The sequence below is a fragment of the Thamnophis elegans genome, chromosome 5 (genome assembly GCF_009769535.1).
Source record: "Thamnophis elegans isolate rThaEle1 chromosome 5, rThaEle1.pri, whole genome shotgun sequence".
Classification (NCBI taxonomy): domain Eukaryota; kingdom Metazoa; phylum Chordata; class Lepidosauria; order Squamata; family Colubridae; genus Thamnophis; species Thamnophis elegans.
Genome location: NC_045545.1, coordinates 27797693 through 27816850, shown reverse-complemented (window position 1 = coordinate 27816850; position 19158 = coordinate 27797693). Strand labels below are relative to the sequence as shown.

Genomic DNA, 19158 nt, shown 5'->3' with positions numbered 1-19158 from the left:
ATTAATCGAAGTAAAGAACAAAAATCTATTGAAGGCCCAACAGACAAAACAAGAATACAGAAAAGATGTGATAAAATCAAGAATGGAGAGTTGGCAGAACAAAGCATTGCATGGCCAATTTCTGGAAAAAATAAAAGATAAAGTGGACAGTGAACAAACTTGGTTATGGTTAACAACAGGTACATTAAAGAAAGAAACAGAGTCACTAATCCTGGCTGCGCAAGAACAAGCCTTCCGCACAAATGCCATTAAGGCCAAAATCGAAAAATCCTCTGATGCCAAATGCAGACTTTGCAAAGAAGCTGATGAAACTGTTGATCACATACTCAGCTGCTGTAAAAAAATTGCACAGACTGATTATAAATTGCGGCACAATTCAGTAGCGCAAATGATCCATTGGAATTTGTGCAAAGATTTTAATATTAAAACAGCAACAAACTGGTGGGAACATCAGCCTGAAAAAGTCACCGAAAATCAGATGGTCAAGATCTTGTGGGATTTCCGTATACAAACATTCAAAATACTGGCGCATAATACACCAGACATCACACTGGTTGAGAAAAACAAGGTTACAATAATAGATATTGCAATACCAGGTGATAGCAGGGTCGCCGAGAAGGAACATGAAAAAAATCGCAAAATACCAGGACTTAAAAATCAAAATTCAACGACTATGGCACAAACCAGCAGTGGTAATTCCAGTGGTAATTGGCACACTGGGTGCTATTCCAAAAGCACTGGAATTACATTTAAAACAGTTAAAAATTGACAAAATCACCATCAGTCAAATGCAAAAAGCCGCACTGCTTGGATCTGCACGCATATTACGAAAATACGTTACGACGTCCTAGGCCCCTGGGTGGGGCCCGACTAGTAACCAATGCCAAATCCGGCGAAACAACTGGCCGCTGTGATACAATTGTACAATAATAATAATAACTCCGCCATTGCCGGTCCCAAGCCCGGATGAGAAAGGAGGAAGGTTGGGATCAGGTTGGCATCTGGTCCCGTAAAAAAACCCCCCGCCAACCCATACAATATGGTGAAAGAAACAAATAAAAATTCTATACCGCATCGGTTGTTGTGAGGGTTAACAAGCGCCGCGGCAGATGTTGGGATCCCTGGACATCCGTCGACAAGTGGGCTACAAGTGGACCAGCCAACAAAACGACAAAAATATAGTGCAGATGAAAACCGTGCCATAATGGCCTGTTACTACAACTCAGAGCCAGAAAAAAGAGGCTATTTAAAGCGAATGTATGAATTATGGAAACAACAATATCCAGATTCAAATGTTAGTGAACAACGACTAGCAGATCAAAGGCGATTTATTATACGGAATAAAGTGTTTAGTGAAGTTGAACATGAGGAAATTCAGGCAAATTGCAAAACCCAAAAAACAATAACACAAGCGGAAATAACTGATATTCAAGATACAACTAAAGACATTATAGTAGAACTCCCAGAAGAAGCTCTTGGGGAGGAAATAACATCACCACCACTAGAACCAGTTATCACTGAACCAACTGATGAACTAACTCAAAAACAAAAAGAATTGAAGGATAAGATCATGGAGCATTTTCTGCTTAATGAGGAAAGGCAACGTTTACCATCACTAAAAACTGTGCCGAAGAAAATTTTGGCCCCTATCATGAAAATGGTTAATGCAGTGTTTTCAACAATTGAACCAGGATCCATCTTGGAAACAAACCAGTTAATGTACAGCGCAGCTGTAATAGTCACTAATGAACTAGGCATTAAAATTAAAGTACCTAGTCATACAACAGAAAAAGCATCAAAGCCAAAGTGGAAAATCCGTTTAGAACAAAAAATCAAAAAATTAAGGGCAGATGCTAGTAACTTAAAGAACATGCATGAGCAACGGCTTAAAAACAACAAAATCATAGATCGGCTAATCAGGAGATATAGATTGGATACAAGAAACATCAATGAAGCTGTAGAGATTGTAAAACAGCAGATAACAGCAACAGCTAGAAAAATTGAAAGATATGAGGCACGAATCATCCAATATAAACAAAATCAGCAATTTCGATCAGACCAACGGCATTTTTATCAAAGTCTTAATGTAAATGGTGACACCAAAAGTGAAAAACCAGAAAAACAGGCCACAGTTGAATTCTGGAAAGAATTGTGGGAAAATGCAAAGGACTACAACAAGGAAGCAAAGTGGATACATGACTTTGAGAAAAGCATTGGCAACAACAAATGCAAGTATTAGAAATAACAACTGAGATGGTCAAAAATCGGGTTAAAAAGGTAAAGAATTGGACATCACCTGGAAAGGACCAATTACATGGTTTCTGGCTCAAATATCTGACCAGTTTACATGCAATATTGGCCAGGCAACTGAATGAAATTTTACAAAAGGGCCAAATTGATGAATGGTTGACAACTGGAAAAACATACTTGATTCAGAAAGATCCAACTAAAGGAACAACACCTGAAAACTATAGACCAATAACATGCTTGCCAACAACCTTCAAATTACTCACAGGCATTATTGCAGATAACATGATGGATTATTTGGAAACAAACAACATCTTGCCAGTAGAGCAAAAAGGCAACAAAAGAAGGAGCAGGGGCACAAAAGATCAGCTTCTAATTGATAAAATGATATTAGAAAATTGTAAGAACAGAAAAACGAACTTGAATATGGTCTGGATTGATTACAAAAAGGCATTTGACTCACTGCCACATAGTTGGATCATAAAATGCTTAGAAACAACTGGCATTAGCAAAATATTACATCCTTTACTGAAAAGGCAATGAAACAATGGAGAACTGAGTTGGCAGTAGGGAATGAGAGCTACGGAATGGTTAATATCAAGCGAGGAATTTTCCAGGGTGATTCACTTTCACCTCTCTCTTCATCATCGCAATGATCCCACTATCAGTAATCTTAAAAAAAATGAAATTAGGCTACCAAACAGCCAAAAAAGCTGAAAAAATCTCGCATTTACTATATAGGATGATTTGAAACTCTATGGAAAGTCAGAAATAGAAATCCAATCATTGACAAATACAGTCCGAGTATTCAGCACCGATATTTCAATGCAGTTTGGCATGGAAAAATGTGCCACTGTATCCATAAAAAGGGGCAAAATCACTGCATCTGAGGGAATTGAAATGCCCAATGGCCAACTAATTAAATGCAAAGAAAATGAAGCCTACAAATACTTAGGCATTCTGCAGTTGGATAACATCAAGCATGGAGAAGTAAAAACTATTGTCAGACGAGAGTATACCAACAGAGTTAGGAAAATTTTGAAATCTAAATTGAATGGTGGAAATACAATCAAGGCCATAAATACCTGGGCAATACCAGTTATAAGATACACAGCTGGCATAGTTAACTGGACACAAACTGATTTGGACCTTTTGGACCGAAAAACCAGAAAACTAATGACAATGCACTACAGTTTACATCCACGTGGTGATACTGATAGACTATATCTGCCCCGAAAATCAGGTGGCAGAGGATTATTACAAGTGAAGCAAACAGTTGAAGAAGAAAAACATGCACTGGCTGATTATTTAAAAGAAAGTCAAGAACATCTATTAATCGAAGTAAAGAACAAAAATCTACTGAAGGCCCAACAGACAAAACAAGAATACAGAAAAGATGTGATAAAATCAAGAATGGAGAGTTGGCAGAACAAAGCACTGCATGGTCAATTTCTGGAAAAAATAAAAGATAAAGTGGACAGGGAACAAACTTGGTTATGGTTAACAACAGGTACATTAAAGAAAGAAAACAGAGTCACTAATCCTGGCTGCGCAAGAACAAGCTATCCGCACAAATGCCATTAAGGCCAAAATCGAAAAATCCTCTGATGATGCCAAATGCAGACTCTGCAAAGAAGCTGACGAAACTGTTGATCACATACTCAGCTGCTGTAAAAAAATCGCGCAGACTGATTATAAATTGCGGCACAATTCAGTAGCACAAATGATCCATTGGAATTTGTGCAAAAATTATAATATTAAAACAGCAACAAACTGGTGGGAACATCAGCCTGAAAAAGTCACCGAAAATCAGATGGTCAAGATCTTGTGGGATTTCCGTATACAAACCGACAAAATACTGGCGCATAATACACCAGACATCACACTGGTTGAGAAAAATAAGGTCACAATCATAGACATCGCAATACCAGGTGATAGCAGGGTCGCCGAGAAGGAACATGAAAAAATCGCAAGATACCAGGACTTAAAAATCGAAATTCAACGACTATGGCACAAACCAGCAGTGGTAATTCCAGTGGTAATTGGCACACTGGGTGCTATTCCAAAAGCACTGGAATTACATTTAAAACAGTTAAAAATTGACAAAATCACCATCAGTCAAATGCAAAAAGCCGCACTGCTTGGATCTGCACGCATATTACGAAAATACGTTACGACGTCCTAGGCCCCTGGGTGGGGCCCGACTAGTAACCAATGCCAAATCCGGCGAAACAACTGGCCGCTATGATACAATTGTATAATAATAATAATAATAATAATAATAATAATAATCGTCCTTGAATCAGTAGTGGCTTAGCACTGAGAACCAACCCAGGCACCTACTAATGAGGAGAAACCAACAAAATTCCACTTTGGATCGGTCATCTCCCGGGTCAACAAGGACCACGTCGAAAAGGGGCTACAGGGCTCATATGTTACTGCCAGGGCGTGCAACTACAAAGCGATTAGAACCAGAGCGCAAAACTTGGACAACTGAAGTCAATCAACAAATCCTCAAATATTACTATCAGGCAGAACCAACAGCCAGGGATTTCAAAAAAGAATGATAAATTGCAGCTTCCTGCAATAACACCAGCGGAACTGCAAAAAACTGCGCTACTCGGAACAGCTTATATTTTAAGAAGGTACTTGGTTGATACCTAGGATGCTGGCAGCAAACCGTATCAACCATTAGCACCAGTCAGTGATGTTTGTAATGCATTTTTGAATGTTCAGTTGGCTGAGTTTCATGTTTAATGAATAAAGTATATAATAATAATAATGTAAAGTGGTAGTCCATGCTGAGTGCTGCTTCTCATCTAGACCCAGAAAAATTAACCCAGATAGTGATTTTTAAAAGATTATACTTAAAAAAAATTCCATACTAAACAATAGAAGCAACAGTTAAGAATTCATTTTGCTACCAAAATAGCACAATAGCGCAATAGCAGGGCACATTTTTTTCTTTTGGATTAAACAGGCTGACAGTAAATTTAAACAAATGTAGAATAATTGTTGCATTTGGAAATTCAAACATTCAAAAGCCTAGCAGCCCATCTCTATATTTTTGAACCTGGCAGTTTTTCTGAAAAGAAAGCACAGCTTGCAAAGAAAAGGGATGATAACATTCCAATCAACCACGAATGACCACTTCTCATAACAAAGTATTGGGTTATTGGGCAGTCAGTCAGCTTTTTGTTATTTCCAAAATGGTTCTTGATTTCTGAACATGTGATTAATTGGCCTTTCCCTTGTCTATCTATCTTTTCAATTTCAGGCCAACGAAAATATGGGTGGCTCCATGACTAAAGTTTACTAGCTGACACAATATATACATTTTCAGGACATGGATAAGTTAAAAATATATTACCAAACACAAAATAAAACTAATGAATATATGACCTTTTATACCATGATTAAAAGAGGGAAATATTGCATGTTCTTAATGTTTTGTGTACACTTTGCCTGTTTCACTATTTTGACACTATAAATCAAAAATAAGGAGACTTTGTGCATGGAGGAAGAGTAAAAATAATGATTGTACAACATTAGCAGCTGTGCCCTAATAGCATGTAATTGTCAATATTTAAAATATATTTTTTGTTTTTGAGTGACAAATGAAAAACAACAACTGGATTGTATTTTCTTGAATTGCTGTATTTGGAAAACAAGTTCTGGCATTTTTGTGTTTTTAACTTTATATCCAACACAGCAACTGAATACATGGGACAATAGACACCAGGAGGTGTCTACACATCAGGAGAGTATGAGTTTTAATCCTGCCTTAGGCATGAAAGTGGGCTAGGTGACCTTGGGCCAATCTTTGTCTCAGAGCCTAACTTACCTTACAGAGTTGTTGCTATGGGCAAAATAGGAGGAGTATTGGATACATATCTTTGCAGAAAGGATTTTCTTTTTTTTAGGCCTTTTTAATGTTATTTCCCATTATATTATAAATTCATCTCTGCTGAAAAAGTAATCTATTAATATAGGATGGGTATGTATATAAGTTGAGCCAGCAAGAACCACACTGAAAAGGCACGCAACAATATTCTGGATTCCCTTAGTTCATTCCAATTAAGTTTTTTATAGACTTTCAGACATCATAACTGAAAGGAATGAAAGGAAATAGCTTTATTATTTTATCCCTTTGTATAAAGCAGGGTTGGGTACCTATGATAACTTTACTACCTGTGGACTTCAACTCCCAGAATTCCTGAGCCAGCCATGCTGACTCAGGAATTCTGGGAGTTGAAGTCCACAGGTATTAAAGCTGCCATACTGTAATTACCCACCTCTGATATAAAGTAATTCTGTTTGACAAAAATAGCTTAATTGGTCAAAGACAACATTATATTCAGATTAAGAAACTTACTGGCAAGATTAAGGGTACATTTGAGGTTTTCTATATGTATCATTCGTAATACTCAGTCTGGTAAGCCTTGCACCATAATAATCTATTATGTAGTTAGAACCGTCAGAAGGACCCACGATCTGGAAAAGAAAGTATTACATTGTTAAAAATTCTATTTTAAAATACACACCACACACATCTTCTGCTATATTCATGATATTGCACACCTTCTTCTATATCCATAATTGTGCATTTATAATGGCTACAAAGCAACTATAAAACTCATAACATGTCTGAAATTCTCCTCGATATAAGCCGACAAATAGCCGGTACTTGTCTGAGGTAAAATGCATTTCCCCAAGAAGTTACAAGCTTGGAAAGACAAAGTGGGACAGAGATAATTTTGGCAGAATATTGGCTTTGCTGTGTAAGCCCACAGGGAGCAGCTTTCACAAAATAGGAGAACCTGCAAAATATATCAACAATTGAAAATAACAAGCATATTTAATTCTTACCTAATCTAATTCTAATGAAATTATTACTTTATTAAAGGAGAAGCTGCACCAATTTGCTTATGACTTTATGAAGTCACAGTGCCACAGAGTTTGGGGAGCTCTGAATTATGATATTAAGAAGATGTTGTAATTAACAAGTTGCCTCTAGGACCAGAAATCCAGGTTCAGATTCATCATCAGTTCAAGCTCTCTGTTTTTTTTCCATTTTGCTATATTAAAAATTACATGGAAATTAACTTCTGATGGTATACATGTAGTTTCAAGTACATTTTTCATACTAAATGGGAAATTTAATTCAAAGGACCTGTGTGTAGGAAAAAATAAAAATTTATATCACAAATATTCTATCAGGAAAAACAAGAACTGTGAAACTACTAGGAATACAACCAAAACTACTGGAGTTTAATTAACTTTTAAAAATCTTTTAACAGCTTTGACTAAGCAGAACTAATGTATTACATTCTGACTTGTATGCAACGATAGAAACTAAAATAAGCAGAAGCTTTGTGCTAGCAAATGTTTCTGCTACATTTACAATACATAATGAAGATTTGCATATATATGTACTTATTAAATATCCGTTTAATAAAATATTCAAATATAAATTTTTATTTTTTCCAATTCTTAAACATTCTTCTGAACACTACCTTTAATATACAAGCTTCTCTGATAAATTTTCAATATAGGAAAGCTATATAATGATATATGGGCAAATTGATGCTTAGATGTCTAATTGCACAGAATTTGTGTAGGATTTTTCTTATCTAAAAACAAATCTAAAAACAATAAAAAGTAACATTCTTCTGCACAAATCGCACAGTTCTTGTGACAAACTGCTTTCAAAACTGATGGGAACATAAAAAAACAATGTGGGAGTCAACCATTCAGATAAAAAAGAAGCAATGTGCCAGAAATCTGTTGTTAGATGTCTAAGTCCATCTCAGACCTAAAAAAAAGGGGGGGGGAATTTTCTGCTGGATGTTTTGAACTTACCTGCATTGAAATCAAAATGAAGTCAATCAAACTACCAATTCCACAAAATCCCACTGTGCAGAACTTTAACAAACCTGTGAAAAAAGTTGTAATTATGCCAATCAGTGGGTGTATTTTAGAAAAAATTATTAATTACCATAGGTATAGAGAAACCCCAGGTTTTTTTTTTTTTACTATTTCTGAATTAGTAGCTTCCTCTTAATCCATATACATAGGCAATCCTAAACAAAACTTTAAACCACTGAAGTTTCAAAAACAAAAGGGACTGCTGAAAAACAAGTTATCCAAAGCAACTTTTTAACAAGTTTGGGGGGGAAAATGGTGATTCTTTAAATTTAATAGACATGACAGCCCAATTTGTGGGACAGAGAGAAGGAAAACTTTGTTTGATGAGCCACCAACAAAGTAAATTGTACATAAGAATATCATTTATACTTTTAGACAATCAACATAAAATAATTTTGGTAAAAGACAAGAAGTCTTTAGTACTTCTCTCCAAGATGACAGATCATTTCTTACTTCTAGCAATTAGGGTTTATTTTAGGTTGGACTATTAGAGCTTGTGGTCATATGATACTATTATACTATAATCTGTAATTACCCAATTAATTATAATATCAATCCACCTTGGCCTCTTTAGAACCAAGTATTAACAATCTGATTTATTCAACTTCCACAAAACTATTACCGTATTTATCGGCGTATAACACGCACCGGCGTATAACACGCACCCCCCATTTTAACACAAAATTTGAGTAAAAATTTTTTTCATTAAAAATAAATGACTTGGAAGCTCGGAACTTAATGTTGGATTAAAATTTATAACATTAGAACATGAATTATAACATTAACTCCTCTTAAAAGGCAAACTTTCTTCTCTTCCTTCCTTTCTCCTTCCATCCTCTTCTTTCCTCACTCACTCCCTTCCTCCTTTTCTCTTCCTTCCTCCTTCCATTCTTTCAACTTCCTTTCTTTTACCTATCTATCTTTTCTGTCTTTCTGCTCTTTCCATTTCTCTCTTCCTCTTCGCTTCTGTTCCTTCCTCCTTCCATCCTTTCACCTTCCCCCTTCCTATTTCTTCCTTCCTTCTGCCTATCCTTCACCTTTGTCTTTCTGCTCTTTCCCTGTCTTCCTCTTTCCTCCCTCCCTTCTTTCCTTTCTAGTTCCATCTTTTCTTCTTTCCTCTCTCCCTCCCTTTTTCTTTCTTCCTTCCTCCTTCCTCTTGCCTATCAACTTCATCCTCCTCGTCTTTCTGCTCTTTCCCTCTCTTCCCCTTTTCTTCCCACTTCCTTCCCTCTTTTCTCCCTCCCTTCTTTTTCTTCCTTTCTTCTTCCATCTTCCTCCTTCTTTCCATCTTTTCTCCTTCCATCTTCTCCCCCCTCCCTTCTTTTCCTTCCCCCTCCCTCCTTCCTTCCTCTCCTTCCCACTCTCTCCTTGGGAGGGGTTGGGTTGGGGGGGGTGGCAGCAGAGACCAATAAAGTCAGAAAATCTTATTAAAACTTTCCTATTTGTTGGATTGCCTTGCTGCGAACTTATAAACCAAATCAGGGAAACATTTTGCAACCGAGCCTGCTGCAAGGAGAGGCAGTCCTGCCCCAGTTTTGCAAGGAATGAGAAACGGTGCTTTAAACCGAAGCAACTGCAAGGAACCGCAGACAGGGAAAGAAAGAAAGAAAGATCCTTGTAGCACAAAACCCACCTTTGCATGGTTGTGAGAACATAAACAAAAAAAAAAAAAAAAGCACAGCGTCCCTCCGCCCTCTGAATAGGACTCAGCATGACTCCGAGCCGGGCAGGGAGATAAGCACCTTCATTTGCATTCTCTGAGACCGTGATGCTTTGCAAGCCCCGGGCTTTTTGGAGATTTTTCCTTTCGTGCTTAAATAAAAAGAACGGGACTTCTTTAAAACGCCACAGCTCTTTCAGCCTAACAAAAATGCAATCTCTTCCTTCGTCCTTCTCCGTCACTAACAGCTGGGGGCTCAGAAATCGGAGTGAAAAGTCAGTCCTCCATCTCTTCCCTCTTCCCGGATTCACTCCGAAGTTTTAAATCTTCCTTCTGTGCATAAACACTCCCTCTCCCCCTCCCTCTCCCTGTATCTGTTTGTCTCTCACTCTCTGTGTGGCTCTTTACCTCTATCTCCCCCCCTCCCTCTCTCTGTCTCTCTTGTCATTCTCTGTGTGTGTCTGTCTCTCTCTCTGTCTCTCCTCCCTCCTTGTGTGTGTGTGTATGTGTGGGGGATCCCTGCCACCGCGGATGGGCTCCGGACTAGTGGAGCCTCCTCTTCCTCCTTTTTAACCAGGCGATCTTTGGCTGCTACACAATCCCAAGGTTTGCAGCGCTTCAGAGAAAGAAGGCATGCGAGAAAGCCCCCCCCCCCCCCATCCCCGCTGCCTGAACATTTGAATGAAGGAGGCTGCAGGCTCCTTTGTCCTTGGCTATGCAATTTTCTTTTGTTCTCTGCTGCCCGAACGAGTGAATAAGGCAGAGGGAGAATGAAAGGAGATTGCGTCCCTTCTGTCTCCCAGTTGCTCAGAAAAGCAACTGTGAAGGTCAAAGTATCCATGGAGAGCGTCCGTTTCAGTAGGGAAGAAAACTTCCTTTCGCCTTCCCGGGCTTCTGCCGCCCGGCAGAAGCCCCGGGACCCAGTCAAATTCGCTGCGCAAGGTGAAACGGCCGGCAGCAGCCTCGCTCTCCTGCTGTGGCTTCTGTTTCAGTAGGGAAGAAAACTTCCTTTCATGGGCGCCGGTGAATCAGCTGGAGCAGGCAGTTTGGGACCCGGCGTATCGGCGTAAACACGCAGGCAGGGTTTAAGCTTGCAATTTTAGTTTTAAAACTGCGTGTTATACGCCGATAAATACGGTATTTGCAATTACCAGGCATATGTTTCCTACTGTGAGAAATAACTACAGAATCTATATTATGTACTTTTGTCTCTGGGAAAAAAGGGCAGTATCAGACATGTGAACATTTCTGCAACTAGGAATTGCATAGATGTTTTAAAATTGGACGAATAGCAGCTATGTGGGAATCTAAATAGTCTGGAATTCAGAGAGTAGTTTAGCAGAGGAAAACAGATTTGTACTTCATTGTACAAACATCAAAACAAACAAAAAAAAGGTAAGAGCCCATAATTAGATGAAAACTTTATAAGTTTAGTGTAAACACAGCTGACTTTGCTTCCAACTTCAAAATCTTTTTAAAGTTCTCAACAAGTAAGACATCAGCAGCAAACCATACTAAAAGTACAAAGCAGTTTGAAACACGAAACATGACTCAAGTTACTTGAGTATCACATCATAAGGCTGACTTTCTGCTTATTTTTCAATCATTATGTTTAGTTTTAAGTCGAAAATAATGGAGCAGTGGCATCCATGAAGTTGTTCAGAAAAAAAGTCTTCATATTTCTAACAGTGCTGCTTATTCTCCTAAGCAAAATCTGTACACAAAACTACATCATGGGAAAGAATAACCTGGTCAGAATTATGTCTTAGCAATTTTATTATGTGTGGGTCCATCTTGGCTAAGCCTTTAGAAACTTCAACTCATTCAAATCCTGTCATCCATTTATGGTGTGATCTTATTATTCTAACGGAACTTCATAAGATGTTAATTTGTTTCTGGATACAATTCAATAAATTCTTTTGACTTCTAAATCCCTTAGTTTGAGATGCAAGTATTTTAATGGAATATATGAACCATATAAATCTGAAGAAATACTTATACTTCATATGAAGTTAAACAGATGGCCTTTTCTATGAACTCAGCCACCTATAAAAGCTTTCTGCCAAGAAATGGCAGCCTCATACCATTTTTATTCTGTTTATAGGTAAGACAAATCCTGTCTTACTTACTATTTATTATTTCCATGTATAAAATATTATTCATTTTCTTTTCAAATTACTGTTATTTGTATAGAATCATCAAGCTACTAAAATACGTTGTAAGGACACTTTTCAGTAAATAAAGCTGGAAAGCAATAGAAAATTAGGTTAATTTTTACCTTAGGACTTGTGCTATGTATTATTATGCATAAATATGACAAACAGTTCTCTTTATAATAATTACTGACATCCAAATTATAAAACGCAGATACCAGCAAAAACATTAGTTTTTAAGAGTTACACTTTCTATGAAAAAGTATTCATCCCATTTTGGATTTTCTAAGTATTTGCTGATCTTGGCCACTGTCAAGTAACATAATTTCATATAAGCCCCACTGATATTAAAAAAAAAACTCTGAGTGAACAAATAACAACTTTTGGGACTTGTTTCATTTGATTTATAAACTAAGCCACTGAATAGTCCATGTCCCAGGAGAAAAAAATAACTGTCACTTTAGCCTCACAGAAAGTGGTTGCACCCCTTTCAGCAACAAAACTAACGAGTCCTGAAAAAAGATTATTATTCTCTCTGTTTGTTGCAGAGGAATTCTGATCCATCCCTCCAAAGAAAACAGTTTCAACTTAATGCATTTGAGGATTTTCTAGCATGTGCTCACCTTCTTCGATCATACTATACTTCTATGAGGTTTGGGTAAAGGTATTTTAGGTTCAAAAATTGAATTTTTTCTTCTATATCCATTGTCATGTAAACTTCCTTGTAAGTTTGTGATCAGTCTTCTTGTTTGACTCACGTGTTGGGAACCGCCCAGCAGGCAGGGAGGAGGGATCTAGCCTTGAGTCCTTGTGCAGATGCAAGAGACTTAGGCCTGATCCCTCTTACATTTCATAGAATCTTATTTGTTTATTCCCAAGGGAAGACAAATCAGCATGAGCCTTTTAAAAGGTTCTGCTAAAAAACAGAATTCATCCTTCATTCAACAATGGCAGACTCTTCAGCTCCTGAGGCAGCAAAGCATCTCCCAAACATAATACTACCACCTACCACTGCCATTATTGACAGCTGGTAGAAAATTCCTATTAAGGAGTGCAGTGTTCACTTGTGACATCCATGTAACCACTTTTGGATGATCTGTTGGTAAAGTACTCTTCCAGAAGTCTAGAGCATCTTCCAGGTTTCATTTGTTTGTCAGCAGACTAAAACAAGTAACAATATTTTTAGTGATTCAAAGCTTCTAATCTTTCACAAATCCCACTTCAACTTGGTATTTTTCTGATGATAAAGTTATAATTATTCATTTTAGCAATGCTCTATTATATACCACTAGGATCCACATGATGTTCTGATAATAATGTTCAGTTGTAAAAATACGGTAATTGAAAATCCAAAAGGTGGTGGATATTCTTTCACAGAAGAGTACTGCCAAGAATTCTATTTAATAATGTGTCATTTCCTGCACTTCCACCCCACAAAATCTGTTTTTAACAAGTGGTGGGGAAAATGGAATGGGTTAGAAGCCAATTGAGAAATTCTAACACAACAATCTATTATCTTAAAGAATTCCAGGGAGTCATAATATCTCAAACTGCTGATAGAACAGTTAAAATCCTTGTTCCTTCCGTCCCTATCTACAACACATTATAAAGGGTGCCCCCCCCTCAATTAGAGCTTTATTGTATGGGGAAAATCATTTGTGATTTTTGCACAAATAGATAGCTTTGTAATAAGCAAACACCACTAAAGCGTACTGGGCAATGTTTTAATTTTTCAGGTGGAACTCAGAAGAAAATCTAGAATAAATTATCCAACCACTCTTTTTATTGTGTGATGAAATACAAAAATATAATATTCTTGCAGGTTCTCTATTTCATAGTCCTCAATTTACAGTCCATTTAGTGACCGTTCAAAGTTATAATGGCACTGAAAAAAGTAATGATTGGTTTTCACACTTACGACCATTGCAACAGCCCCATGGTCACGTGATCAAAACTTGGATGCTTGGCAACTGGCATGTATTTATAACGGTTGCAGTGTCCCGGGGTCATGTGATAATCTTTTGTGACATTTTGACAAGCAAATCAATGAGGACTTCAGATTCACTTAACAGCCATATTGCTAACTTAATAACTATGGTGATTCATTGAACAACTGTGGCAAGAAAGGTCGTAAAATGCGGCTAAATTCACTTAACAACTGTCTTGATTAGCAACAGACATTTTGAGCTCAATTGCAATCATAAGCCAGGACTACCTGTATTTGCTGAATATGTAAACCTCTTGATATTCCAGCTTGACATCTATATAAACCACTGTCACTTAAGAATACAAATTGAATATAAATAAATAAAAAGGAGGAACTTACCTAATGCAGGATATCCTAGATAAAACCGGTCTGCTCCCAACCAGCCAAGAAACAAAGACAGAGCTACTGCTACTTTATAGGAGTAACCATTTCTAGAAATAAAAATAGGAGAGAAAATTGCTGAATAAGTTTTTGAATTCATTTTCTTCACTCCATTAATTATTTAACACTAGAACTTTCAAACTGTCAAACCTGAAGCAAATGAAAACCCAGCTATACTTAACACCAAACAATAATATAAAAGGAGTGAATGATTTCTCCATTATTAGACCATTAATATTTCATGCGAGAAAGAGACATTGCAGGAGTTGAATACAATTTCGGACTGGGCTTCTCTTGTACAAACACAAACCCAGTAAAGCCAGTGTTACTTACTATAGCCAATTTTATAGAACAAAGTAAAAACAAACTAGTGTCTCTATTGATTTTCATACCTCAATATTTTCTCATGCAATAGCAACAAGTACTGTATATCCTGGTTTGAATTACTTGAATTCAAACTTGAATTACATTTTAATTTTTCCAGATATAGAGAAAAATCAAAGGTAATAAACTGTCATTTTAAATGAGGAATTCTGCACTTATCATTCTAGCATTACATGGTAGTCCAAAAATAAGAGCACAAAAATGCTAGCACCTTTGACTATTCTACAAGCCAAATCTTTGATTAGTAGTTCAGTATCTCCACTATTCATACCATGTCATAGGTGCCAGTTGCAAAGATAGAATTCAAACTAAGACATTGAAGATTTGTTTCTCTTGTCATATACATGTATACATCCAAAGTAGACTGTGTTGTTTCTGTGTGTTATATAATACATGTGGATATATGCATAATTTTGTATTTATTTATTTTGTCATGTTTATTGTAGCGTATGTTGGATGTGGAGATCCTTTGAGAGCTGTATGTAATGAAATTTCATTTTAATGTATGCTGATTACTGTACATTCAAAGTGACAATAAAGTTATTCTAAGTTCTAAGGGAGGTAAAACCTTGTCAATGAGATTCACTTCCCAAATGATAACAAGATTGTAATATAAAATAGGGAGGAAGTCCTTGTCTAATTTCTATCAATTCAGTTCTTGAACACTTTACATAAAAACTCTTTACACATAACAACTGATTAAAACAATTAACTTACTTCAATTTATAAGTAGTAGCTACATGAACTATATGTGCACTAAGGCTCGATTAATTCTGAACTAAAGCATCTACTCATCTGTTTATTCTAATGGGCTATGTTTGTAACAGACTTTCTGATTTTCAAATTAACCTGTTTCAGGACTGAAGAAGTACATTAACACCAAGTAAATAAATATTATACATACAATCTTATATATCTCTTTCACTTTTTCAAAAAAATTCTCACTAATTCTTTGAATCACACATTTATTATGCAAATGTTTAGTTATGCTGATCATGCACATATATAATTGTAGCAATACATCAAGAGTGAAAATCAAATTATTGACATCTTGAACTAGTCAAGAAACAAATTGGTAGACAATAAAGTAGGAATAACATCAGTTATTTATAGTTAGCACAAATCACGTTAGCCCGCTGCAGCAATATATGACTTTACCTTCAAAGATTAAACAAAAACCTATGCTTAAATCAATCTCTATAAAGATAAAGCAAATTTTTGAGCATATTATACATGAAAATAGTTCAGCTTAGATATTCCTACCCCATGAAAAACAGTATTCATGCCAGTTTACAGCGCACACCTGACCTACCTGTGATTGTAAAAATATCCACCAGTTTGTAATCAGAATTAATTTAACTCAGGGGTGTCAAAAACTCAAGGCCTGGGGGCCTGATCCAGCCCACAGGGTGCTTAGATCTGGCCCGCGGAGCCACCTTGGAAAAAGTGAAGGCCTGGCCCAAGGTGCCTCTTCCAGCAAAAACGGACCTCGGGAGGGTTGCACGTGGGTCCTCCCAAGCTCCATTTTCTCTGGCAGATGGTTGCAAGAGGCTGTTGCAGGAGAAAACAGAGCTCGGGAGCCCCTTTTCTCTGGCAGAGCTCTTGGGCCATCATAGGTGTCCCTGACATAAGTGATGTCGAGTTGGCCATGCCCACCCTGGCCACACTTTCTCCGGTCCCCACCAAGATCAAACACAACCCTGATTAAATTGAGTTTGACACCCCTGATTTAATTGATTTAACATACCCAGAATGTTGAGTTCCAAACTGCTCTCCTATCTTCTTTTCCAATCAACAGTTACTTAGTGGATTACATTTCAATCTGTCCATTGACAGGTACAATCCAATCCATTAATTCTTCCCTCTCCTAGGATTTTCTGATCCCACATATGATAGCTATATGATCATGTGAAGCAGGTATTAATTAAGACAGGTCTAATATTTCTACTCCATTTCTACCAGAATTGAAAAGAAAGTACTGCAGCACATTTCAAAACAATAAAGGTACATATGCAAATATGTAATTAAGTTCTATAATTAATACATCAAATGCTCACTATCAATTGAATTCTTACATATTAAACAGAGCTACTACTTACACACTTCGACACTCAATAGGTTTGTAAAATCCAGTTTCATTTCCAGTAAACTGAGTTTCATTTCCACTGAAATCTTTACAAGTAATATTTGGGGCTGGAAGACAGGCAACTAAGGACATAAAAATAGCAGCAGCATTATATATAGGACAGAAAACATTTCAAATGTAGAACACATAAAGCAAATATCTTCTTAGCAAGACAACTAACATATAGCAGATGTTAAATTTAATCTTAACTTTAGTATTTTAAAGAGGAATAAATTAACTTTAAAACTAAATATACAGTAAAAAATTAATTTGCATCTGTAATATTAATTCATGCCTAAAATATATGTACAGCCAAAATTTTTTACTGACAATAGCCATTATAACAATATGAAGGTTTTTAATCTGCTTTTCTTTAATTTTTTTTAAGTTGTTGTATTATTTGTTGCTTTTATTTTATTAATGATTGTTGGTCAGCCACCCAGACTCATATATACGAGGTGGACAGCAGTATAAATTGTAATAAACACATCACAAATTTTGTTAATTCATCTCAAGTATTTTTGCAGGGAAAGGCCCCATATCTACTTTAAATACAACAAATTATATGATATTTAAGAGGAGGAAACATATACAGTTCATCCACTGGAAGCATTTGATTAAGGAATATGCAACATTAAACATATTATGTAACTCTTACCATATGCAGTGTGGTTAGTACACTTCATGGGTTCTTGGGTTGCATTGTCTATTTTAGGATGTTCGCATATAATGTTTGTATAATTAAGGAAAACAAATATAACCCAAGTTTCTGCAGTAGATTAAAACTAGCATCATGATAGTATTGATTTCAATTAACCAAAAACTGTATGGGCTGAAATGGGCATATTTCCTTCTTTTACCCAGAAAAATAAGTGATACAGCAATATTTCAGTTGGGAAGCTATTTTAATCAACAATGTAGCCACCCCTGGCCTGAAATTTTCCAATACTCTGAGACCAGAACTACCAGAATTTCCTGTCATAGCAGCACATTGGGAAGGCATCATATTAGGGAAGATAAACAATAGGTTAACAATGCAATAAATAGTGGGTTCACATAATTATTTCTTTGGCTTTACAATGTTGTACAAACTTATCCACTGAGCTTTCTAAATCAGGGCTTATGGTTTGCAGTTATATAAAAACTAACCAATTTTGGCTGTTACAATGAAACATGCTTGGCCGAACTATACAATAAGGTAATCCTCGACTTACACAGTCCGTTTAGTGACTGTTTGAAGTTACAATGTCATTGAAAAGGGACTTATTTTTCACACATATGACTGTTGCAGCGTCCCTATGGTCACTTGATTTCAATTTGGATGCTTGACAACTGGTTCATATTTATGACAGTTGCAGTGTTGGAAAGTTGCAGGAAGCAAAGTCCATGGGGAAGCCCGATTCACTTAACAACGGTGTTACCAATTTAACAACTGCAGTGAGTCACTTAACAAATGTAACAAGAAATTAGCAACATAAATTCTGGACTCGTACGTCGAGGACTACCTGTAGTATCTATTCACTGCAAGGATCAGAAAAAGTATATTAGATTTTGTTCTGGGCCCATTGCCCACAGGGATGTAGCTAAGTGCAAATACCTAGCTCCTCAAATGTTGCAAAGCCTGGCTTATTATGTATTAACCCAGCCACAAATTTCTGCCCCAGATCTCTTTCCACTCATAAGGGGTTTAAGTGTTATAGTCATTCCATCCTAGGCCTATTAGCTGCTGCTATTAAGCCTTTGGTCCAGCAATCCTGGGTTGTAGTCAATAACCAGTATTCCACTTTTGACTACTATCTGCCATTTAGAACTACAGTGGTGTAATTCAACAGGTACAGCTTCTTCAAGCACCCGGCTCATTATGCCTCACACAACCTTTAGATTAGAGACCCGTGCCCGCCCCCTTCCTGCTCCCCTCCCCGCAAAGCCCATCACCACGGTGACCGGGTTCCCTTGGCATCCTTCCGCCTTCAGGATATTGGCCGATTCGCAGATCTTCGCACTTCAATGGAGCATCGTCGCTCGCCACACCCCGAGCCGCGAAATAAGCCAGCCACAAAGTCCACAACGGCCAGAGGGTACCATGCCGCCTATCTTCGCCTGGCAGCGGCTTCTCCTTCCATTCCGGCCCTGTTGAAAAAAAGAAACCTCCTCCTCCTCCTCAGACGTTGCCGTAGTAGTCCTTTCGCGGAACGCTCGACGCCATCGCGGAGCGCGCGAAGAAGGGCAGAGCAGACGCTGCGTCTCCTGTCGGAAATGGGAAATCTGCCTTGCCCGTCACAAAGATGGTCGC

At 37.3% G+C, this 19158-nt stretch overlaps 1 protein-coding gene across 1 annotated transcript in view; it reads right to left on the bottom strand.

The window, feature by feature from the left end:
• TM2D1 (TM2 domain containing 1) overlaps window positions 1-18918 on the bottom strand; it is a 28045-nt gene extending 9127 nt beyond the window's left edge. The window contains exons 1-6 of the mRNA XM_032218773.1: window positions 18841-18918; window positions 17524-17593; window positions 16840-16948; window positions 14315-14406; window positions 8110-8183; window positions 6623-6741 (exon numbers count right to left, since the gene is read on the bottom strand). Of these exons, the coding sequence (XP_032074664.1) occupies window positions 6631-6741; window positions 8110-8183; window positions 14315-14406; window positions 16840-16948; window positions 17524-17551 (414 nt within the window). The 5' untranslated portion in view covers window positions 17552-17593; window positions 18841-18918 and the 3' untranslated portion in view covers window positions 6623-6630. The remainder of the gene's footprint in view (window positions 1-6622; window positions 6742-8109; window positions 8184-14314; window positions 14407-16839; window positions 16949-17523; window positions 17594-18840) is intronic.
• Between the last annotated feature and the right edge of the window lie 240 nt (window positions 18919-19158).